This window comes from Pipistrellus kuhlii, unplaced genomic scaffold (genome assembly GCF_014108245.1).
Source record: "Pipistrellus kuhlii isolate mPipKuh1 unplaced genomic scaffold, mPipKuh1.p scaffold_m20_p_3, whole genome shotgun sequence".
Taxonomy (NCBI): Eukaryota; Metazoa; Chordata; class Mammalia; order Chiroptera; family Vespertilionidae; genus Pipistrellus; species Pipistrellus kuhlii.
In genome coordinates, this window is record NW_023425529.1 from 43,290,764 (window position 1) to 43,315,797 (window position 25,034).

Consider the following 25,034-nt stretch of genomic DNA (forward strand, 5'->3'; position numbering starts at 1 on the left):
TAGTATGGTACCTTTGTTAATGAAGAAGAATGTAGAATGGCCTTTTCCAGACTTTGAAGAGAGGATAGAGTTACTTTGGAGTGTTTGGAAGTAAATTGAGAGTGGAGTCTGAGTCTTTGGTTGCATACTCTGCTTGTTTAGAAGTCTCTGGGAAAACTGCTTTAAATCAAGCCATACTGCAACCCGGAGGACTACGGTATGAATGCACGCACCTTGTTATGATTTCACTTAAAGTGGTCATTAAAACAATACGCACACACATTTGTGGATGTCCAATTGTAAGGCCAGCATAATTTACTGGATTTTTAAAAGTACTTATGTCTAAAAAATAGCATCCACAAATTGAAAGATTTACCCACCTTTGATGATGAACCAGCTATTAGAAGTAAAATTATTGTTCTTTTAGGACAACAGGAAAGAAAACATCTTCAAAGGGAAAACATTTGTATTTCTGAATGCCAAGCAGCGTAAGTTCAGCAGTTGTTTTGGGAGGAGGAGATGCTAGGTTGATAACAGAAGAAAAAGAAGAAGATGATAGTTTGTTTTCAGCTCCTGAACATTTTGTTGTTGATATAAAAATAACACATTCCTTCATTTCTGAATCTCAGAAAAAGTTGATTTATTCAGTCCATGCAAAGGCAAGGTCTTAGGCCTATTCCTGAAGCAGAAATTGGATTGGCAGTTATTTTCATGACTACAGAGAATTACTGTGATCCTCAGGGCCAGCCCAGTGTGGGATTTGGGATGATGACTCCAGCACCGAGCCTTTTCCAAGGCTTGTCAGTCAAAGAGAAGCTCATGCCAAGTGCCCCAGTGAACATAACATGCATCCAACACAGAGTCAGAGCAAACAGATGTGTTTATTTGAGTGAAAGGTCAAAAATAAAAATCTTCAGAATGGAACAAAAATTCAGACTATCTTCACAAGAAACATCTACTCTAATGGGACCTCCAAATAAGCTCTGATGATAATACAGCTTTCACCAACGATGCTCCTAGGTGTAAATAGAGGGAGAAATTGGGCTTCCCTGCAGCCGCTGATCAACTCCATCAGAAACTACTTCCAACTATCCACTAAGAAAAGGGAAAGGGATGAAGAAATTTCTTCATCTAAATCAGCAAGAATGAAAATGTCTCATTCTCATCTAGAATAAATGCAACTTGCTACACCCTTAATGTGAGAGAGAGAAAAAAAAAGCATCTATTTCAGAATAAGACTGGGGGATCTGGTGTAGGGGGAATCAGATAACATTTATAGATATAGATTAAAAACCCACTGTGAAAAATTCTGCCAATCAATCTCTCTCTACAGAAAAAGATCAGAAAAAAGGAAAATTGACAATTTAGTCATAGAAAATGAAGTCTTGGAACAGTTATTCAAGTACACAAAACCGAAGCTAGAAATTGAAGTGAAAGTTCAAAAACAAGAGAAAGATGTCAATATTACAAAAGGGCCAAAATTAGATCTAGAAACAAAGGGCTCTTTTAATGATGAAATAATACCAGAAAATAACAAAATATCTCGAGAAAATGAAATTAGGAAGAAATGTGATCTCAAGAAAGAATTACTAGGTCAACTAAAAAATCATCTAACAATGACAGGCTTCAGGATGTGTGATTCTTTAGATAAGGCGTTGCTGAGTAAATTTAGATAACTGATGATGAGGAACTCTGCCTCCAGAAATGCACCTAATGAAAAGGATGAGTATGGTTGACTAAAAAATTTCAAGAAATGCTGAAAGATCACATTTCCTGGAGTAGGAAAACTCCCACAGATCATTGGATCAGATTTAATAGCTCATCATGATTGAAAGAATATAGAATTAGATGGCTGCACAGGTAAACACCTAGCCACAGCCACACACAACAATTTCAATAAAATACAACTAAAATATAAAATGGACATTACCCAGAACTACAGGAAAGTCGACTGACGGGAAATTCTACAACGAGAAGCAAGGAGAAAATCAGAAGGAAGAGCGGAGGAGCTGTAAAAGCCCAAGGTACGGAGACACGCAGCACTCACTGAGAGGACGGAGCCTGAGAGGAGGGGCAGCTGAGTGCCTGGCTGGCGTTCCCTAGCGGGAAGGAGATAAAAGCTCCTGACTGTGCTAACCCCAGTTCCAACTGCACTGAACTCCAATTCTAGGCCAGACCCTGGGACCCAGGCTCAAACAGAGGGAGCCAGGGCTGTGAGGCAGAATCCCAGGGGAGTGGCGAAAGGCAGAGCCCCCGGAGGTGTGCACATTGTGTGCAGAGGACAGACTGTTGACTCTGCTGCTAGTTTGCCCTGGCGGGAAGGAGACAAAGGCTCCGACTACTCTGAACCTCAGTTCTAGGCCAGACCCCGGGGACCCAGGCTCATCCATAGGGAGCTGGGCTGTAAGGCGGAACCCCAGGGGAGCGGCGAAAGGAAGTCCCGGAGGCGCACACATTGCATGCAAAGAAGGGATGGTTGGCTGTGCCACGGGATTGTCCTGGTGGGAAGGAGACAAAAGCTCCGGACTGCTCTGAATGCCACCTCCAATCCCACTTCCAACTGAACTGAACCCCAGTTCTGGGCTCATTGGGGGAGAGCCTAGACTGTTTGGTAGCAGGCGAAAATCAAGGGCACCTTTCTCTCAGAGGTGCTTGCAGCGAGTACTGAAGAACCCTGGGGATTACTGAGACTCAGGAACTGCATAGGGTGGGGCTGACGGAAGCCAAGGCTGTAGGCTCCACCCTGAAACCCCACCCCATCAGGGAAGCTGTGAAAATGCCGGAACAATGAAATAGATCACAAATGAAAGAAATGGAGGACAAAAAGCTACTGGATATAGAGTTCAAATCTTCGCTTATAAGGTTTTTCAAGAATTTCCTAGAAAAGGTCGATAAGACCTATGAGGATATGAAAAAGGATCAACTAGAATTAATAAGGAATCAACGAAAAATGATAAGGGATCAACAAGAAATAAAGAATGCATTGTCTGAAATAAAAAATATTATACAGAGTCCCAAAAACAGAATGGGAGATCGCAAGAATCAAGTCAAAGATTTGGAACATAAAGAGCCAGAAGACACTCTTCCGCAGAAGCAAGAAGGCAAGAGAATCCAGAAAATTGAAGATAATGTAAGAAACCTCTGGGACAACTTCAAGTGAACCAACATCAGAATTATTGGGGTCCCAGAAGATGAGAGAGAGCAAGATATCGAAAACATACTGAAAGAAATAGTGACAGAAAACTTCCCCCACCTGGTGAAAGAATTAGACTTACAAGTTCAGGAAGTGCACAGAATTCCAAACAAAAGGAATCCAAAGAGGACCACACCAAGACAAATCATAATTAAAATTCCAAGAGCAAAATACAGAGAATATTAAAAGCAGCAAGAGCAAAGCAGGTAGTTACCTATAAAGGAGCACCTATACAATTGTCAGCTGATTTCTCAACAGAAACCATGCAGGCCAGACGGGAATGGAAAGAAATATTCAAAGTGATGAATAGTAAGAACCTACAGCCAAAGATAATCTACCCAGCAAAGCTATCACTCAGAATGGAAGGCCAGATAAAGAGCTTCACTAATAAAATAAAGCTAAAGGAGTTCATCACCACCAAACCAGAATTATATGAATTGCTGAAGGGGGCTCTTTCAGAAGAGAAAGTAAATAAAGATAAAAAATTATGAACAACAAATATGTAACTATCAACAAGTGAATCTAAAAACCAAGGAAAATTTTTAAAAAATCTGATGAACAATATTAACTGTTGAATATAATAGAATCAGAGGTATGGAAGGGGAGTGAACTGATGATTCTTGGGGAAAAGGGGAGATGGGGGATGTGGGAAGAGACTGAACATAAACTGTGCACCTATGGATGAGGACAATGGGGGGTGGGGAAAGGGCAGAGGGTGGGAACCTGGTGGAGGAGAGCAATGGGGGGGGGGGGGAAATAAAGGAACATTTGTAATAATATGAACAATAAAAATTTATTTAAAAAAATATAGAATTAAAAGGGGCCTTGAGGCAGGAAATGGAGGTGCAAAATCAACATGCAAGAGAAGAGCCTCTTGCCAGATTGCTGTGTGTGTGTGGAGACTGCTAAAGCTAGTGCTCTAGGACTGTATTCTAAAGCTGAGTCAGACTCGTGCGCCAGCAAATGGTTCATATACGCTATACGCAGTGCACTTCCAGTCTGATAGAGGTGTGCTCAAAGCAAAAGAGGAAAAGCTACACCATAGCAACATCAGTCAAAAGAGAGCTGGAATGAACTTCTGGTCAAGATGATGGAGTAGGTTAACACTGTGCTCCCCTTCTCTCACAGTCACATCAAAATTACAACTAAATTATAGGACCACTACCCTTGAGAACCACCTTAAGACTTCCTGAATATAACTTCTTTAACAAGAATATAAAGAAGAAACCATTTCAAGACGCTGAAGGGACAGAGAAACAGAATGGGCAGATCGTACACCCATGGTAAAGAATCAGGAGGGATAGTTTGTCCCTGCATCTGTCATGTAGGCAGTGCCGATGCGCCTAGCACCTCCCTCGCCACATTGCCATGACTGCCCTTGGTGGTGTTGCCCGCTGTGGGCAAGGACCTGCACTATATTGAGTACTCGCTGCCCTCAACCAAATGGCCAGACATGGAAATTGACCAGGGACTGGCAAGAAGCGTGATAGCTTTAGGACAAGGTGTTTCAGCTTTTGGATCTGCAGGTTGCCGTGTATTTCAGATCTGGAAACTTCTTAAGCAAGTAATCACAGACACTGCAAAGATTTCAGCCCCTAACCTTTCATCCTACTGTAAAGGAGGATTTGAACAGAAAATGTGTAGGTGACAAGCTAGTCTTATTTTGGGGTGTAAACTCATCTGCTGGCAAGGCCAAGATTAAAACAGCTCACAGGAGAAGCATGATTTTGAACCACCCAGATTAAGGTGGGTCTCCATACTTAACCAAAATAAATGAAGCAAAAGACTTCCTTGAAGAAACCACCAAAAATTGATTGATCCTTAAGGACTACTATACTCTGAAAGAAAAAAAGGGCAGGGGATACTTTAAAAAGTCCTGCAAGTTTCATCTAAACCACCACCTTCATAATTTTTGTACATATAACCATAAATATTAATTTATTCCACTGTTAAGCAGTATAATTATAAAATATTTACAATCAAAGAACCAGGAGGGATATATAGCCTGCAGAGTTCCCCTCTGAGGAGGGGGCAGGATCCCAGCCCCATACCCCGCTTCCTAGCCCAGACCACCAGTGCTTAGGAATCCTCACAACTTTGCCTGTGAAAATCAACAGGAACTCTGTCCAGATGAGACTGTGAGTTCCAGGTGTTTCTCTTAAAGGGCCAACACAAGGACTTACTAGCTGACAGATTCACTCTGAGCACCAGTGCGGGGCAGCATCTTTATACATATACCAGCGATCCAGTGCACAAAATTTGTGCATAGATAGGGTTCCTAGTGGCTGGCTGCTGCCAACCGGGTGATCCCTCCCTTCCCCTGGCCACCTGCCAGCACCGGGGCCTCCCTCCCTCCCCCAGCTGGCTGGCCCCCTGGTCGAACTCTTGGAAGAACTCTGGTTGAGGGGAAAATTTGCATACTACATTTTTATTATAGAGGATATATTTTTATATTTTTAAAATATATTTTATTGATTTTTTTACAGAGAGAGAGAGAGGGATAGAGTTAGAAACATCGATGAGAGAGAATCATCGATCAGCTGCCTCTTGCACACCTCCTACTGGGGACGTGCCCACAACCAAGGTACATGCCCTTGACCAGAATCGAACCCAGGACCTTTCAGTCCACAGGCTGACGCTCTATCCACTGAGCCAAACCGGTTTCAGCGGGTATATTTTTATTGATTTCAGAGAGGAAGGAAGAGGGAGCGAGAGAGAGAAATATCAATGATGGGAGAGACTCATTATCAGCTGCCTCCTGCATGCCCCCTGTTGGGGATCAAGCCTGCAACCTGGACATGTGCCCTTGACCAGAATCAAACCTGGGACCCTTTAGTTCACAGGATGATGCTCTATCCACTGAGCAAAACCAGCTAGGGTTGGGGCAGCATCTTCATAAGCATCAGGAATATACGGGGAGGAGCTGAATTGTCTGGCTTCAAGGCAAGGGCTGGAGGAGAAGCTCTGGCCTAGACAGAAGTACTGGCAGGACCTATTGACCCTTCGTTGGGCCCTCCACACACACAACTTGCTAGCACAGTCAAGGTGCCAAATCTGAGTCTCCATAAAATAGCTAACCTTGTTTGGCCCTCCTGCTGATGTTCAGAGAACCTACCAAACATGCACAGGCCTAAACCTCTTCCAGTAGCTGGTCCTCACAAGCAGCCAGCCTTGGCTTGGGCTGAGGACTTCGCCCAAATCTGATAGATATACTCACCTCAAATAAGAAGTAGCTGGTTTCAGTAAGCTCTTGCAAAGTGGCCCCTGCCTGGCAGCCTGTCTTGGTTCACAGAATAACTTCTCCCAGGAGCCTCCAGGCCCAGCACAGGAAACTACCAACCATAAATCATTTTGTAGTTCCTACCAGGTGGCCCCAGGATGGACACAGTCAGAGGCTGAACTGAACCTGCATTAGAGCCCCTCTCAAGAGCCCCCAGAACCAACACACCCCCAGTGACTGGCTTCCATCACACCATAACCACCCAATTAGCTCTGCAAATGACAAACCCAAAAGTTGGATTCAGCAGGCGCAAGACCCCCAACACAGCAAATCATACTCTGTGAGGTCAGCTCTCACCCAACAACTTCTCTGTTGTAGTTATGGCCAACAGCAATCAAGGCTCATGTACAACAGGAGGGCACACACAATGCACACAGAGGATTGACTACTGGTAGCAATTAGCTCAGAAGACCAGAGAGGCTGTGCCATCCGGGTCCCACCTGCTACATAAGGCCACCCAGCCAAGACCGGGAGATAGCCGAAATCAGTGTGGCTCAGTGGATAGAGTGTCGGCCTGCAGACTGAAAGGTCCCAGGTTTGATTCTGGTCAAGGGCATGTACCTTGGTTGCGGGCACATCCCCAGTAGGGGGTGTGCAAGAGGCAACTGATCGATGTTTCTCTCTCATCAATGTTTCTAACTCTATCCCTCTCTCTTCCTCTTTGTAAAAAAAAAAAAAAAATCAATAAAATATATATATTTTAAAAAGAATTAAAAAAAAAAAAAAAGACCGGGAGACAGCAGATCTAATACATAGAGGCAAATACAAGGAGACAGTCAAAATGAGGAGACAAACATGTCCCAATGAAAGAACAGTAAAAAACTAGAAAAAGAATAAAATGAGCCCTCACTAATTTGGCTCAGTGGTTAGAGTGTCAGCCTGCAGACTGATGAGTCCTGGGTTTGATTCTGGTCAAGGGCAAGTACCTTGGTTGCAGGGTCCATCCCCAATAGGTGGCATGCAGGAGGCAGCCAATCAATAATTCTCTCACATCACTGATGTTTCTATCCCTTTCTCTTCCTCTCTAAAATCAATAAAAATATATTAAAAAAAAAAAAAAAGAATGAAATTAGTGTGGCAGATATGCTCAGTGGTTCACCATTGACCTATGAACCAGGAAGTCATGGTTCAATTCCCAGTCAGGGTACATGCCTGGGTTATGAGCTCAATCCCCAGTAGAGGGATGCAAGAGGCATTCGATCAATGATTCCCTCTCATCATTGATGTTTTTCTCTCTCTCTCTCTGTCCCTCCCTAAAATCAATAAAAATATATTTTTTTAAAAAGTGAAATGAAATGAGTCAAAACACTATGAAGTTCAAAACACTGGATATAAGAATGTTCAATGAGCTTAAAAGAAGACTAGATGAACTCAGTGAGAATTTATGCAGAGATGGAAATCATTTTTTAAAAATCAGAAATGAAGAATATAATAAATAAAATGAAAAATTTACTAATGAGGATCAACAGAAAATCAGATGAAACAGAAATTTGAATCAGCAATTTGGAAGACAAGTTAGCAGAAACTCCCAATCAGAACAGCAAAAAGAGAAAAATGAGAATAATTTGAGACCCCCAGGAAAACAATTGTAACAACATTTATATTATAAGGATATCACAAGGAGAGGATAGAGCAAGGCATTGCAAATTTGAAGAAATAATGACTGAAAACTTTCCTAATCTGATTAAGAAAATAAACATATAACACCAGGGCATGCACAGCCTAAAACAAGATGAATCCAAAGAGACCCACACCATAATTAAGATTCCAAAGGTTAATGACAAACAGAAAATCTTAAAAGCTGCATGAGAAAAGCAGTTTTCTACAAGGGAGTTCCTATGAGCCAGTCAAATGATATCTCAACAGAAACTCTGCAGTCAAGAAGGGACTGGCAGGAAATATTCAAAGTGATAAAAATCAAGTCCTTTCAAACAAGATTACCCAGCAAATAATCCTTTGGAATCGAAGAAGAATAAAGGCTATCATTTAGAATCACAGGAGAGATAAAGAGCTTCCCAGACAATAAAAAGCTAAAGTTCACCACTACCAAATGAATATTACAAAAAATATTACAGTGACTTAAAGAAGGAGAAAAGGTAAAAATATATTAATTATAAAATGGCAATAACTACATACCTAACAATCAATATAAATGGATTACATGTTCCACTAAAAGGACATAAGTTGGTTGAGTAAATAAGAAAATAAGACCCATTCATATGCTGCCTACAACAGACCCACTCAAATCAAAAGACACAGAAAGTAAAGGAAAAAGATATTTCTGCAAATGGGAACAAGCAATATACACTGAGTGGCCAAATTATTATGATTTCTGAATGCATAATAATCTGGCCATTCAGAGTGTGTGTGTGTGTGTGTGTGTGTGTGTGTGTGTGTGTATTAGAGGCCCAATGCATGAATTTGTGCATGGGTTGGGTCTGGCCAGGGGGAGGGGACATGGTCAGTTGGCCGGCCTGCCTGCTGGTCGAACTTCTAGTCAAGGGAACAATTTGCATATTAGCCTTTTATTATATAGGATATACACTGAGTGGCCAGATTATTATGCATTCAGAGATTATAATAATCTGGCCACTCAGTGTATATATCAGACAAAAATAGACTTTAATAGATGGGTGGGGAAACTTTTTTTCTGCCAAGGACCATCTGGATATTTATAACATCATTCACTTAATATAATTCACTTAATGTAAATTTATGTTGCACCGGATCAGCATGGCTCAGTTGTTGAGCATCGACCTATGAACCAGGAAGTCACCTGGCTTGATTCTCAGTCAGGGCACATGCCAGGTTGCAGGCTCCATTCCCCAGTAGGAGGTGTGCAGGAGGCAGCCAACCAATGATTCTCATTATTGATGTTTCTGTCTCCCTCTCTCTTTCTCTCTGAAATCAACTTTTAAAAAATATTTTATTGATTTTTTACAGAGAGGAAGAGAGATGGATAGAGAGTTAGAAACATCGATGAGAGAGAATCATCAACCAGCTGCCTCTTGCACACCCCCTACTGGGGATGTGCCCGCAACCAAGGTACATGCCCTTGACCAGAATCGAACCCGGGACCTTTCAGTTCGCAGGCTGATGCTCTATCTACTGAGCTAAACTGGTTTTGGCTGAAATAAATTTTTAATTTTTTTTAAATCTAGGCAGTAGCAAGTGTTGACAAGGATATGAAAAATTAGAACCCACATACATTACTAGTGGGAATATAAAATGATACAGCTGCATTGGAATACAGTTTGGCAGTTCCTCAAAAATTTAGACATATAATTACCATACAACTCAGGAATTTCATGTATAGAAATATATTCAAGAGAAATGAAAACATGTTCACACAAAAATCCATACTCAGCTATTCATAATAACATTATTCATAGTAACAAAAAAATGAAAAATGGGCAAGGAGGAAGATGGCGACCAGCAGGAAGGTAGGGAGGGAGGGAGTGTGAATGAGTGAGGGAGTGATAGAAGTGTGAGTGGACCCATGTGGGTGTGTGTGTGAGTGAAATAGGGGCAGTTAGACCCTGCAGTTCTTCCAGAGGGCTACCAATCCGGGCGGTCTTAGATGGCAAAACCCCACGGTCATTTCAAACACTCAGGGGAGGACACCAGCGGCACAGAGACCATGACATCTTGAAGATCAGAACTGCTTGAGACTTGAATCCTAGCTTTGCCACCATCCAGTCCGATCTCAGAAGCAAACCAGGACACTACAGCCATTCTGGTAGAAAACCTGCCACCCATCTGCAAATCCGTGGACCCTGAGACCTCCCCTCCAAAGGTGTGCCACTTGGCAGCAAAAACAACTCTGAGACCATGTGGATTCCTGCAACAGAGAGGAATTGACAGGACTGCTCCAGCCATAAAGACAGAAGAGAAGCAGTCCAGAGATGGAAGATGCTGACAACGCATTGCCACAATAGCAGTCAGCAGCTGTGCGCCACTGCAGGTTGCCCAGGACCAAACCAGAGAGGGTCAGACCTACATTACCACCACTTGCCTACCATCCAGAACTGAAATATCATTGCTGACATGTACACATAAGGAACTGTTTGACATTAAAATTGGGACTCAAAAGAACTGCTGGCCCAGAAAGAAACTCACTACAGACTGATTCGTTTGCCTCTCAGCATAACCATTATTGCTTGTCTCATTTTCGGTTCGTATAAGTGTATTTCTAGTATTTCATGAGCTCACTCATCTAGGGGAAATGATGAACAACATACACTGATGAACAAGAACAGACCCAGAGACAGGGAGACATTGATCAGACTGTTGGACCTCAGAGGGAAGGTAGGGGAGGGTAGGGATAAGGGGGAGAGATCAACCAAAGGACTTGTGTGCATCCATATGAGCCTAACTAGTGGTCACGGACAACAGGGGGGTGAGGGCATGCGTGGGAAGGGGTTTGGATGGGAATGGGGTGGATGAGGACAAATATGCGATACCTTAATAAAGAAATTTTTTTTAAATGAAAAATGTAAATGTCCATCAATGGATGAATAAACAAATTGTGTATTCAGACAATATTATCCAGCCATAAAAATAAATGATGTACTGATACATGCTAAAACATTATACTAAGTAAAATAAGCCATACACATAGGCCCACATAATATATAATTCCATTTTTATGAGAAAATGTCCAGAAGAGGCAAATATAGAAGTGGATCAATGGTTCAAATTAAACTATAAATCTATAACAGAAAGATAGCTGAAAAACAGATAAAATTAGGTAGCAAAACACAAATCTAACAATAGATTGCCGGCCTTTTATGGGGGGAAAAAAAAACATTTGAAAAAGACGTTAAAAACACCTAAGTGAATGGAGTGAGATTCTTTATACTTGCATAGGAAGACTGAGTATCATAAAGATGTCAATTCTATCTGCAAAACTGGAAGAAGAAGAAGAAAAACCTTACCCAGGGAATGATAAACCCTAATGCATTTTGAGACCATTAAAAAGCCCATTCTAAAGGAACCGCGAACAGCCAACACAATCCCGTGGGAGAAACTGTTCTAAAGCTGTAGTGAGTCAGTGCTGTATTTGTGCAAGGAAACTCTAGGTGACCAGTGAATAGGACAGAGTCCAGACATCTGTCTCTGGGCTCCCTCTTTGAGATCACTGTTGGCTTGTTTTTTAATATCACTGCACCAGGTTCATAAATTGGGTGGTGGGTCCCAGGCGTTCATTTTATCATTACCTGTTATCACTTACATGTTACATGTATTCTTTTATATGCCGCCAGTGTTACTGGAAATTATTTTAAAATAAGTGGCAGAAATGTGGCTAGCCTCTAGGCTTCCTAGAATTCAATCCAGGAATCTAAATGCTTTGGGGTGTATTTTATTTCTGCCTCCTGTTCCTTTTCCATCTATAGTTCCTCAGGCTCCCTGTCCTCAAAGGCTGGAGCTAGAGAATCAGGCTGCTTTAGATTTATAGCGAAACAGCCATGTGACTAGGGTGAACCGTTCTTCTCTGGCAGCCCAGGTTTAAAAAAAAAAAAAAAAGGCTGGCTAAGGATTCCAATTAGTTACACTTACACTAAATACAGTGACGTCTGGACCAATCAGTGTCACCAGCAGAATGGAGTTCTGTGAATGGAACAGTTGCCCGCCTGCAGTCAAGGGGACAGAGTTCGTCACCAGGAAAGTTGGAGTTCACAGGGCACACAGAACACTCAGCAATTCTGAGACAGGCTGGTGGGATTCGGTGCTGCTGGGACAGCAGCTTTCCTAAGGATAAATCTGTCCATAACCTGTCCTTGACGCTCTTGGTGTGCTGCCCTGTATTTTCCTGTTTTCTTATGTAGCACAGAACCCCTTTATGTTTGAAATGAGCAGAGAAGTTAGGGGAGCACATAAGTTAAAATCTATTTTATTTTCCTGTGCACCATCCTCCAAGACTTGGCATCATTGTAAAATTAAATAAAAGTATTCACAACTTACAACAGAAGAAAGATTGGCCTCAGGCTTTCTGTCTTTAGTCCTTGGCAGTCGCTTCATTTTGTAAAATTGATAGATCCTATTGTGAGACCAGGAGAACACAAGAGCGAAGACAGCAGAGATAACCTGAAATGCCTACTATCTAGAGATAAAGGTCATTGACGTGCTGGGGAATGTTCTTCCACAGTCTTCCTAGGCATGCATACATACATACATTCATACATAATACATATATTGATACAATTTTACATAATTGTTGAATCAGTCACTTTGGAAAGAAAACCTATTTAGCATTAAAATTTTATATCACTGTTAAAATGCCTGCTCTCCAAAATCACTTATTGGCCCTTTTTTTGTTTGTTTGTTAATAGGTAATGCTACAAGAATGTTACAGGAAGCACAAGTGCGTTATATTTCTCCAAAAATTTGTAATTCTGAAAAGGGTTATGGAAATATAATTCCTATAACTTCATTTTGTGCAGGTGATGAAGATGGAATTTTTGATACTTGCAGGGTAAGACCCAATAATTTTCCTTAGAAATATTTTCTTGCTGAAACCGGTTTGGCTCAGTGGATAGAGCATTGGCATGTGGACTGAAAGGTCCTGGGTTCGATTCCTGTCAAGGGCATGTACCTTGGTTGCGGGCACACCCCCAGTAAGGGGGTGTGCAAGGAGGCAGCTGATGGATGTTTCTCTCTCATCGATGTTTCTAACTCTATCCCTCTCTGTAAAAAGTCAATAAAATATATTTTAAAAAGAAAAAGAAAAATATTTTCTAAAGCTAGAGGGAACTTGAACAAGGCCTTTGGTCACTTTTCTGGTAAAGCCTTTAAAAAAAATTTTAGAGGAAGGAAGATTCAGAGATACACACACACACACAGGGAGAAACAATGACTAGTTGTTCTCCTTATTTATGCATTCATTGGTTGATCCTTGTATGTGCCATGACCTGGAATTGAACCCACAACCTTGGCATTGGGACAATGCTCTAACCAGCCGAGCTACCCAGCCAAGGCTGGTGATGTCTTAATTATCAATGTTTGCCCTGGGCAGTGTGGCTCAGTCTGTTGGGGTCATCAGGGCACATGGTTTTGGGTCCTGGTCGGGGGTGTGCAGGATGCAGCCCATCAGTGTTTTTCTCTCTCCATTCCTCTCAAAAAATCTTTTAGCCTAACTGGTGTTTTCAGGCCAAAGCTCTATCTACTGAGCAACACAGGCTAGGGCTTGTCTGTCTTTTTATTACCACCAATCAACTTATGAACCAGGAATTCACAGCTTGATTCCCAGTCAGAGCACATGCCCGGGTTACGGGCTCACTCCCCAGCGTGGGGTGTGCAGGAAGCAACCAATTAATGATTCTCATCATTGATGTTTCTGTTTCTCTTTTCCTCTCCTTTCCTCTCTGAAATCAATACAAATACATATTTTTAAATTTTTCTTAATAGAGAGAGGAAGGGAGAGAGATAGAGAGTTAGAAACATCGATGAGAGAGAGTCATCGATCAGCTGCCTCTTGCACACCCCCTACTGGGGTTTTGCCCGCAACCAAGGTAGTACATGCCCTTGACCGGAATCGAACCCGGGACCCCTCAGTCCCCAAGCCGACGCTCTATCTATTGAGCCAAACCGGTCTCGGCTAAAATTTGTTTTATTTTTTAAAAGTTCTTTTTTTCTCAACCCAAATCCTTTCCTGATCTGCACTGAACTTTTCTTCCTTTCTTTCCCATTACCACCTTTATTAAGGTACAATTTACATATACACAATTCACCCATTTAGAGTGTACAGCTCAATGGGTTTTCAGTATATTTATTCACAGAGCAGTGTAACCATCACCATCACCTAATTTTAGCACACATTTGTCACCCCGGAGAGAAACCTCCTCTCATTATGAGTCACTCTTCATTCTCCTCCCACCCGCCCCCAGCCTGGGGCAACTACTAATCTTTAAAGATTTGCCTATTCTGCGAATTTCATCTGAATGTATCGTTCAATATGTGGTCTTTTCTGATTGACTCCATTCACTTAAGCATGTTTTCAAGGTTCAACCACATTGTGACATATATTAATACTCTATTTTATTGCCAAATAATGTGCTATTGTATGAATAGGCCATATTTTATTTTACATTTTTATTGATTTCAGAGAAGAAGGGAAAGGGATAGAAACATCAATAATGAGAATTATCGATTGGCTACGTCCTGCACACCCCACCCTGGGGATTGAGCCTGCAACCTGGGCATGTGCCCTGACCAGGAATCAAATCATGACTTCCTGGTTCATAGGTTGATGTTCAACTGCTAAGTCATGCCAGCTGGGCTGGGCCACATTTATTTATCCATTCATTAGCTGAAGGACATTTGAGCTATTTCCACTTTTTGGCTATTCTGAGTAATATTGCTATAAATGTTTCTGTATATGTTTTTATGTGTTGGTATGTTTTAATTTCTCTTGCAAATTTCACCTGTGGGTGGAATTCCTGAGTGAATATTTGACATTTTGAAGAATTGCCAAACTGTATTCCACAGTGGCTGCACCATTTTGTATTCTTACCAGTAAAATATAAGGGTTTCAATTTCTCCACATCTTTGTCAGCACTTATTGCTTGTCTGGTGGTTTTTTTTTTTTTTGTGTGTGTGTGTGTGTGTGTGTGTGTGTGTGTTTTGTTGTTGTTTTATTTTGTTAAAATTCTCATCCAAGGATATTTTTCCATTGATTTTTAGAGAGAGTGGAGGGGAGGGAGAGACAGAAAGAGAGACACAGCCACGTGAAAGAGAGACATCAATTGGTTGCCTGACGCACATGCCTAACCTGGGCCCCAGGGCCAGGGATCAAGCCTGAAACACCTTCAGTTTTCAGGCCAAGGCTCTATCCACTGAGCAACACTGGCTAGGGCTTGTCTGTCCTTTTTATTACCACCATCCTTGTGTGAAATGGTATCTCATTTCGGTTTTAATTTGAATTGCCCTAGTGACTAATAATATTGAGCATCATTGCATGTGTTTATTAGCCATTTGTATATTTTCTTGGGAGAAATGTCTACTCAGATCCTTCGCCATTTTTAAATTGAGTTATTTACTTTTTTATTATTGAGTCATAAAAATTCTTTATATATCATGGATATAATTTCCTCCCATTCTTTGGACTGTCTTTTCACTTCCCTGATGTTACCATTTGTAGCACAAAAGTTTTTATTTTTTATTTTTTATGAAGTCCAATTTATCTATTTTTTGTTTTGACTTTCTGTATTCCTCTTTTCTTCACTACTTCTAAATCCATAAACACTTCATCCCTAAGCAATAACCCATGCTCTGATCTTTTCCTACTCATTCTTTTTTTTTTTATATATATATTTTATTGATTTTTAACAGAGAGAAATGGAGAGAGATAAAGAGCTAGAAACGTCGATGAGAGAGAAACATCGACCAGCTGCCTCTTGCACACCCCCTTCCGGGGATGCGCCTGCTAAACCAAGGTACATGCCCTTGACTGGAATCAAACCTGGGACCTTTCAGTCCGCAGACCGACGCTCTACCACTGAGCCAAACCGGCTTCAGCTCCTACTCATTCTTATTTCTAGAAATCCAGGGCTTATCCATCCTGTGTCCTTTTCCTTAAAAACCTTGCCTTTAGCGTGGCTGGTGTTGCTCAGTGGTTGAGCGTCGACCATGAACCAAGAGGTGACCAATTGGATTTCTAGTCAGGTACATGCCTGGCCCCAAAAGGAGGCGGGCGATCAATGTTTCTCTGTCCTCAATGTTTCTCTTTCTCTAGCCCTCTCTTTCCTCTCCGTGATATATATAATATCTTTAAAACTTTGCTGAGTAAAATAATACAGAATGCAATCTAATTTAATTGCATTAATAAGCAAAACATTTTCATGGTAAAAAACAAAACAAAACACTATTATTTAATGCCTACCACATATAGAGAATTTTAAAATATTTTAGAAACAGTCTTTAACTTTTAGGCACTATAACAGTTAGCTCAGTGTCCTCATTGCTTTGAGTGATTAACATCCTTAATAATGGTGTTTCAGCTGTTATATGGACAGTCTTGTATGACTCCGAGAGAGATTGTTATTGTGATACTACAGAGGGGATTAGCCATGTATTCCTAATATCATGCACCATCCAATGTCAATACTTAGAAAGATGCCATTTCTTGCAAGATTCAGTTCATTTCTCTAGCTAGCAAACCACACACACCTAAAAGACTCCTTCATATATCTTAAAGATATATCTTTCACAAGCAATAGAAGTATTCTAGTAGTGTCTATAATATTTTGCACATATCCTGAACTATATTTCTCCTGAGTAATTGTACAAAAAGTTCCAAACAATTTGCTTTATAGTATTCTGGTTCAAAACTATACAGATGGCTCTTCCGCCATACTGCCGGCATGAGTGGGATAGCCCATGCTAGCATTGAGATGGCTCTTTTGTTTATTGCATCGGACTCGGCTCCCTGGTGGTCCTTGGGGATCACAAATTCGTCTGGAATCCCCAGCCAGGACCATGAGGGACCCCAATCCGGAGAGCCTGACTGGCCGCGGTAGGTGTGTGTTTGTCTGTGTTTTTGTGTGAGCGCTCTGGAGGGACTGCCCCTCCATCAGGGCTCTTACCTGGGTGTTTACCGGCTGCTGCGTCAGCCATGGTTTGAGTCCAGATTCGAATCTGTAATAAATTCTAGCATGTTTAATAAAAAAAAACAAAAAAAAACAAAAAAAAAACTATACAGATGGTAAGTTCATCCACCAGCTGTGTGGTTCCTCTAAATACCAGGCCAGACTGGATGTAACTGAATTCCTGTTTGAGTTGGGAATATAAAACTAAAAATCCATTGATCTTAGAGGTATATTGAAAAGGTATATTTATATAAATGTATGTTTAATGTAGTTAATTTGCTCCAGCTTTACTATATAAGGACAACTAGAAGTAACTTACACTCTTTTGGGACTTTCTTAATAGGGTGATAGTGGTGGACCATTAATGTGCTACATCCCAGAACATAAACAGTTTTTTGTAATGGGAATTACCAGTTACGGATATGGCTGTGGCCGAAAACATTATCCTGGTGTCTATTGTGCGCCATTCTTCTACAAAACGTGGCTGACACATCACCTCAACCAGACAAGGAACAAAGGCATATTTAATATAAACAGTCTACTCGGACAGGTCCTTGTCGCCTTAGGCTCTGTTGTCTTACTAGCAACTCCATGAAAATACTCTGAAGAATAATGTCCCTTTCTATGTTCTACATAATGAAAATAATTTATTCTTTGGGCAAGTTACTGCCCACTTCTGAGTTCTTATGTGGAAACTTTTGAGGGAATAAGAAGACTGTGACGTTGTAGATATGCGATTGGTTGTAAATTTGGCACTGAATCACATGCATCCTCGATGTATCTTGATTGCTTTACTTTATAATCATAATTTTTCAATTGGAATACTTCCCTAGAGTTTGTATTTTAAATATCCAGTTTGAATATATATATATATATCTTATGTATGTATGCACCAAATAATAAAGAATTTATAATTAAAATGCAATAGTCATATTTTATTTCCTACATAATTTAAACTTTTATAAATTTTGTATAAAAATGCAATGTACCTAGAACAGTCAGAACAGTTTTGAAAAGAAAAAGTCGGAGTACTTAAATTATCTGATTTCAAGATTTGCTATAAAGCTCCAGCAATCACAACAGTGTGGTACCCTGTGGATGAACATACCTATATAATATGCAAATTAACCAAATGGCAAAACAACCAGTCTCTATGATACGCACTGACCACCAGGGGGCAGACAATGCAGGAGTGGTGGTTAGTGTGCTCCCCCTTGGTGGTTAGTGTGCTCCCACAGGGGAAGCACCACTCAGTCAGAAGCCGGGCTCATGGCTGGTGAGTGCAGAGGCAGTGGCAGGAGCCTCCCACCTGCACAGCAGCACTAAGGACCCTTTGGGGGATGTCTGACTGCCAGCTTAGACCTCCTCCTCAGGGAGGACACAGGCCAGGCTGAGGGACCCCCCACCCCCAATGAATGTCATGCATTGAGTCTCTAGTAGATCAATAAAAAAGATAGCAATTCCAAATTAGATCCACATATATATGACCAAAATTGATTTTCAACAAAGGTGACAAGCTAACTCAATGAGGAAAGGACAGTCCTTTCAACAAATGGTGCTGGAAAACTAGATATCTGTATATAATAGAAAGAAATGTGAGCCCTGGCTAGGTAGCTCAGTTGGTTGGAGCATCAACCCATACACCAAGAGGGTTGCAGGTTTGATCCCTAGTCTGAGTATGGGAGGCAACACATAGATGTTCCTCCCTCTCTCCCCTGTTCCCACCCTCCCACACAAATCAATAAAAACATATTCTTGGATGAGGATTAAAAATAAGAAATATGAGACCCTTCCATAATGTGAACTAGATGTGAGCCAGAACAGACACTGCTTCCCCGTAAGCCCACTCAGAAATTTTCATTTCAACCTCTCCCCTCCTCCCTTCACCCACCCACCCCCACATCACATGCTGATCCTGGAACAGGCCGGCAATACATCGTCCCGTATCTGCGATGAGTCATGCCCCAGTGCCCCATCCAGCTTGCCAAATTCTTTATGATTGCCAAGCTGCACAAAAGATATCCATTTGTCTTGCCTTGTAGGTAAAGTTCCCTTAATAAACACTTTTAACACTCAAGTAGTCTGCCTCTTTGTTTTTTTCCTGCCCTCTGCGTACAGAAGTAAATTCTCAGACCCTTTTCCCTGGGGCTGCATGTTATAATGTTTGTGTACCGTAAACCTGCACCTATACATACTGTGTGTCAGTTATAGCTCAATGAAAGGGGAAGAATATAACCTTGCTCCTTATTTTATAGCCTACATAAAGTGTAACTTAAAATGAATCATTGACCTAAACATAAAAAACTAAAAATATAAAACATGTAGAAAAAAATACAAGAGAAACTTTTTTTGCAACAAGAGAATAGGCAAGGATTACTAAAGCAAAACAAAAAACAAAGAACAAGACAACATGGAAAATAAGAAAAAAATGTATAAATTGGACTTCATCAAAATGAAACACCTTTAGAAAATGACAAGTTAGTCATAGACTGGGAGCAAATATCTGACACATATAAAGGATGTCCCAAAAAAATGTATACACACTCTGAATGATGATAAAGTTAGTGTTTATTTACATATGGTTCATTTTCAAAATTTAAAAGCATCTACAAAAATTAATATTCTTTTTAGTCAATGACCATTTTCAAACTGATGACTGTTCTGGTCCAGGCACTGCAGATAACCCGAAGCAATGGAATTGCAAACATCAAGAATCAGTTTGTTCAGTATTTGTGTGCTCTCAATTTGTCAACTGTTGCCAGTTTTGTACCATAACTTTATCTTTTATGTATCCCCATTAAAAAGTCTAGTGGATAATTTTTCTTTGTTCAAAACTTAGTTTGGCTTCATCCATCATTTCAAATCAGTTAAACCTAAAAAGAAAGAAACATCAATTGAGCTATCTACTGTTAAAGTGTGTATGCATGTTTTGGGGACATCCTGTATATGTCCTTTATACTAAATGTGTTTTTTATGTATTCTGCATATCAGTCCTTTGTCAGATAAAAAAGAAACTGTGGTTGTTTTTGACCAGTGAAAACCAGATTCTATAGTAAGTTACAATTAACAAGCTAATCTATATATACAATATAAAAGGCTAATATGCTAAGTGTCTGGCTGGTCACTATAATGTGCACTGACCACCAGGAGGCAGATTCTCAATGCAGGAGCTGCTGTGATGCACACTAGCCATTTACAGAGAAACAGCACCAAGGACCTGGTGCCCACAAAGCAACACTTGGCTTCTCCCAAGTGGGACACAGACCCTGCCACCACCCTGGAGTGACACCCCACCAAATCGCAGCTGATGCTGCTGAGATCCCACCATGCAAAATGCAGCCCAGTGCCAGTGGCTGTGGGCATTGGGTATGATGTCATGTAGCAATGCCTGGCTTCCTCTCCCTAGCAACTAGCCTCCTTGCAGTTTCTTCAGCCCAGGAACATGACTTACTTTATAGCCAGGTCCAAACATTATACACTTTAACCAAATGCCTGTGCCTCATGCCTCATCTCATTTGATCCTCATAGAACTCCTGGAGTCAGTAGATAGGAGACTTGACTAAAAAGAAGAAATGGTGGACCTGGAAAATGACTTCAGGTTTTCTCACTGTGCAGAATATACTGCTGCAGTTAAACATTTTACCCTTTCTTCTCTTTGTGTGATCTACAATAATAATCTGCTTTGTATTGATATTTACTGCTGTATTGCTCACAATTACCTGAAAGAGAAGTTGGAGTGCTTCACTGGGCTGGAAAAAGTTTAGCTACATCAGAAAGTTTAACTACATCAGAAAGCAGATCTAATTAAACAAGTTTATCATATATATATATATATATATATATATATATATATATATATATATATATATATATATATATATATATATATATATATATAAAAGCCTAATAAGCTGAATCCAGTCATTCAGTCGTCCGTTCAACCAAAGTATAACATGCTACTGATATGCTAAAGCTGCTCAACTGCTTGCTATGACATGCACTGACCACTAGGGGCAGACGCTCTGACAAGTAAGTGAGCTTGCTGCTGGGATCCAGCTGATTGGGACTAAGATGGGCAAGACATGCCCTGGAGCCCACCCACAGTCCCTCCCTGGCTGGCCATCTCCCACATCTGTCCCTGGTTTCAATAAAGCACCAGTGGAGTCCCTCGGCCTGGCCTGTGCCCTCTCTCAACCCAGGACCCCTTGGGGGATGTTGGAGAGCCAGTTTTGACCCGATCCCAAAGGCCAGGCTGAGGGACTCCACTGGTGCACGAACTCGGTGCACCTGGCCTCTAGTACCCTGTTTCCCCGAAAATAAGACAGTGTCTTATATTAATTTTTGCTCCCAAAGATGTGCTAGGTTTTATTTTCAGGGATGTCTTATTTTTCCATGGAGAAGAATACGGTACACATTTATTGTTAAATGAAAATAAAGGAAATTCATTACCTGTATACGGTACAGTAGTACGGTAGTTGTCAACATAAACCAGACAAACTGTGAATCCTACAGTATCAAGAATTTACTGATTTATTCAATGACAATCATGCCATCACCTTCTGGAACATCATCATAACAATCCAATTCCTGAATTTCCTGGTGAATTTCTTGTGACTCCATTTCTTTCAGAATCAGTGGACCAATTCTCTCATGTTTAGCCTAGGGGGGCCTTATTTTGGGGGGAATGCCTTATATTTCACTCAGAAGGAAACCTGTACGTAGGTCTTATTTTCGGAGGATGTATTATTTTTGGGGAAACACTATATATATAACTGGCACCAATCGCACACGTTTGTTTCCATCTGTCATTGTCAATCATGAATTTAGTTGACATTTCTATTATAGAGAAAGGGCAAACAGCATTAAAATATTTCTTTAATTAATGTCCTTTTAATGTGCACAAATCCATGCATCGGGATTATTTATATAATCCTTTACATTCACAAACCCTATCTAAAAAAAGAGTAATATGCAAATTAATGATCACTCTGCTACATCCACCAGTCATGCCCACCAGCCAATCAGGAGCAAATATGCAAATAAACCCAACCAAGATGACTATGGCTAGAGAGAGCAGGAGGGAGGCTTGGGTTTCCCTGGCAATGAAGGAAGCCAAGCTTTCTGCCTGCCTTTGCCGGCCTAGGCCTCCACTCAAGGCTACAAAGTTTCAATGATAGAAGATACATAAATCCAAACAGAAATGGCTGCCGCCAAGGAGCAAGCAGAAGGCTTGGCTTTGTTCCAGGCTATAAAGTTTCAATTGTAGAAGGTAAATAAACTCCAGATACCAGGGCCTCCGCTTGGGTTGCCAGGGGGTGTGGCTGGCCTGCAAACCACCACAGGCCCCTCGCTCAGGCCGCCCCACACCCCAAGGGAACCCCCACCCTGATCTGGGACATTCTTCAGGGCAAACCAGCTGGCTCCCACCCATGCACCAGGCCTCTTTCCTATCTAATAAAAGAGTAATATGCAGATTGACCATCACTCAAATACAAAAGATAGCTACCCCCATGTGGTCAAAGATCCTGCCCCCATGTGGACACAAGATGGCCATCACAAGATGGCTAGCGAGGGAGGGCAGTTGGGAGAGACCAGGCCTGCAGGGGAGGACAGTTGGGAGGGACCCAGGCCTGCAGGGGAGAGCAGTTGGTGGAGACCAGGCCTGCAGGGGAGGGCAGTTAGGGGTGACAAGGCCTGCAGGGGAGGGAAGTTAGGGGCAAACAGGTTGGCAGGGGAGCAGTTATTCATCAATCAGGCTGGCAGGGGAGTGGTTAGGGGGTGATCAGGCTGGCAGGCAGAAGTGCTTAGGGGCAATCAGGAAGGCAGGCAGGCAGGCAGGTGAACGGTTGGGAGCCAGCAGTTCTGGATTGTGAGAGGGATGTCTGACTGCTCGTTTAGGTCCGATCCTGGTGGGATTGGTCCTAAACGGGCAGTTGGACATCCCTTGAGGGGTCCCAGATTGGAGAGGGTGCAGGCTGGGCTGAGGGACACCCCCCCATGCACAAATTTTGTGCACCGGGCCTCTAGTATAGTATAAATCTGGAAATTTTAAGACAAAGAGTACTTGTTCTTCATAATTGCCTTTAGATATAATTGAGACTACACTACTATATATAATTAGGTATGCTGCTAATTATATAGGTATGATTAATTAACTACACACATACCTATATATAATTAGGTATATGCGTAGTTAATTCTAGTTGTATTTTATACCTTCTGGTCATTACCAATATTTTATATTTACTGGTCATTAAGCTCCTAAAGAAATATCAAGCCAACAAACTGGTTGCATTTAACATCCTCTAAAGGCAGGTAAGCTGAAGAAAGAGTTAGCCTCTCTTGGTATTTCATTTTCAAATTACTGATACAAATTTACCAGAGAAATAATTACATATCTTGTGAAATACCAAAATATCTGCAAGAAGTTTCCAAGATTCTTTGAATATACAAAAATAAAGCCTTTCTAATGAAAGCATTTACCTTCCTAAACTAAGTAAACATTAAAAATTCAGGTTAGCTCACAAGTGTGGCTCAGTAGTTGAGCTTCGACCTATGAATCAGGAGGTCACGGTTCGTTTCCCGGTCAGGACACATGCCCAGGCTGGGAGCCTGATCCCCAGTGTGGAGCATGCAGGAGGCAGCGAACCAATGATTCTCTCTCATCATTGATGTTTCTATCTCTCTCTCCTTCTGCCTTCCTCTCTGAAATTCATAAAAATATATATTTTTAAAAGTTAGACATACACCTGTATTTTACTCATAGGAATTTATTCAGAAGAAATGTAAACTTGTTTACTATAGCTGAATTTGTAACATCCCCAAACCAGAAACAACCAAAGGTCCAGGTGAATGGACAAGTAAACTGTTACACAGCCATACAATAGAACACCCCAAAGTCAGTGGGTATGTGCAACATTGACAACTCTCAAAATATGCTGAGTGAAAGAAGACAGATAAAAGAACCACATATTCTGTGGCTCCATTTACATAAAGTCTAGGAAAGCAAACTAACCTCTAGGTACGGAAAGCAGATCAGTGGTGGCCTTGGGATGGGGAGGGGAGGAGAAAGTTGATCACAAAGATGCAAGAGGAAAATTGAGGGAGGCGTGATGGTTATGTTCCTTATCTTTTTTTTAAATCTTTTTTTTAAATCGACATTTTACAGAGAGGAAGGGAGAGAGATAGAGAGCTAGAAACTTTGATGAGAGAGAAACATCGACCAGCTGCCTCTTGCACACCCCCTATGGGGGTGTGCCCGCAACGAAGGTACATGCCCTTGACCGGAATCGAACCTGGGTCCTTTCAGTCCGCAGGCCGACGCTCTACCACTGAGCCAAACCGGTTTTGGCAATGTTCCTTCTCTTAATTGAAATAATAGTTTCATGGGTGTGTACACACTATGTCAAAATTTATTAAGTTGTCACTAAACATACCGTATTTTTCGGACCATAAGACGCACTTTTTTTCTCCCAGAAGTGGGGGGAAAAAGTCCCTGCGTCTTATGGTCCAAATATAGCCTACACATATACTTTAAAAAAAAAGTTTTTTTACTTGCCCGGCTCTGTGTGGTCTCTGTGTGCTTGCCCGGCTCTAAAATGGTTCTAAATGCTGCTGTTTACTTTACAGGGTTGATTACATGTGTTTATGACTGTGATGTTGGGTTTTAATGCACATAAAATATTTTAGGACACTATTTGTTTCAGAATCTTTTTTTCTTCATTTCCCTTCTCTAAAAACTGGTGCGTCTTATGGTCCGGAGCGTCTTATGGTCCGAAAAATACGGTAGTTTCTGCAGTATTAACTATATCCCCTATGCTTTACTTTACATCCCATGACTGACTATTCTGACTGTTCCCAACTTGTACTGCTGAGTCCCTTCACCTTTTCACCCTCTCTGACAATTATCAGCCTGTTCTCTGTATCCCTGCGTCTAAGTATGCAGTACAATTTATTGTATGCCAGCTCCACCTCGGAAAAGCTGTTAAAAATGGAA

General features: G+C 41.3%; 1 protein-coding gene and 2 pseudogenes across 1 annotated transcript in view; all 3 read left to right on the plus strand.

Annotated features, from left to right (window-relative positions):
* Nucleotides 1-17,953, plus strand: part of TMPRSS12 (transmembrane serine protease 12) — a 35,212-nt gene extending 17,259 nt beyond the window's left edge. Inside the window, exons 4-5 of the mRNA XM_036457013.1 lie at nt 12,785-12,927; nt 17,382-17,953. Of these exons, the coding sequence (XP_036312906.1) occupies nt 12,785-12,927; nt 17,382-17,633 (395 nt within the window). The 3' untranslated portion in view covers nt 17,634-17,953. The remainder of the gene's footprint in view (nt 1-12,784; nt 12,928-17,381) is intronic.
* On the plus strand, nt 15-4,935 carry LOC118728424 (annotated as a pseudogene).
* Nucleotides 4,545-5,058, plus strand: LOC118728425 (annotated as a pseudogene).
* Nucleotides 17,954-25,034: the final 7,081 nt, after the last annotated feature.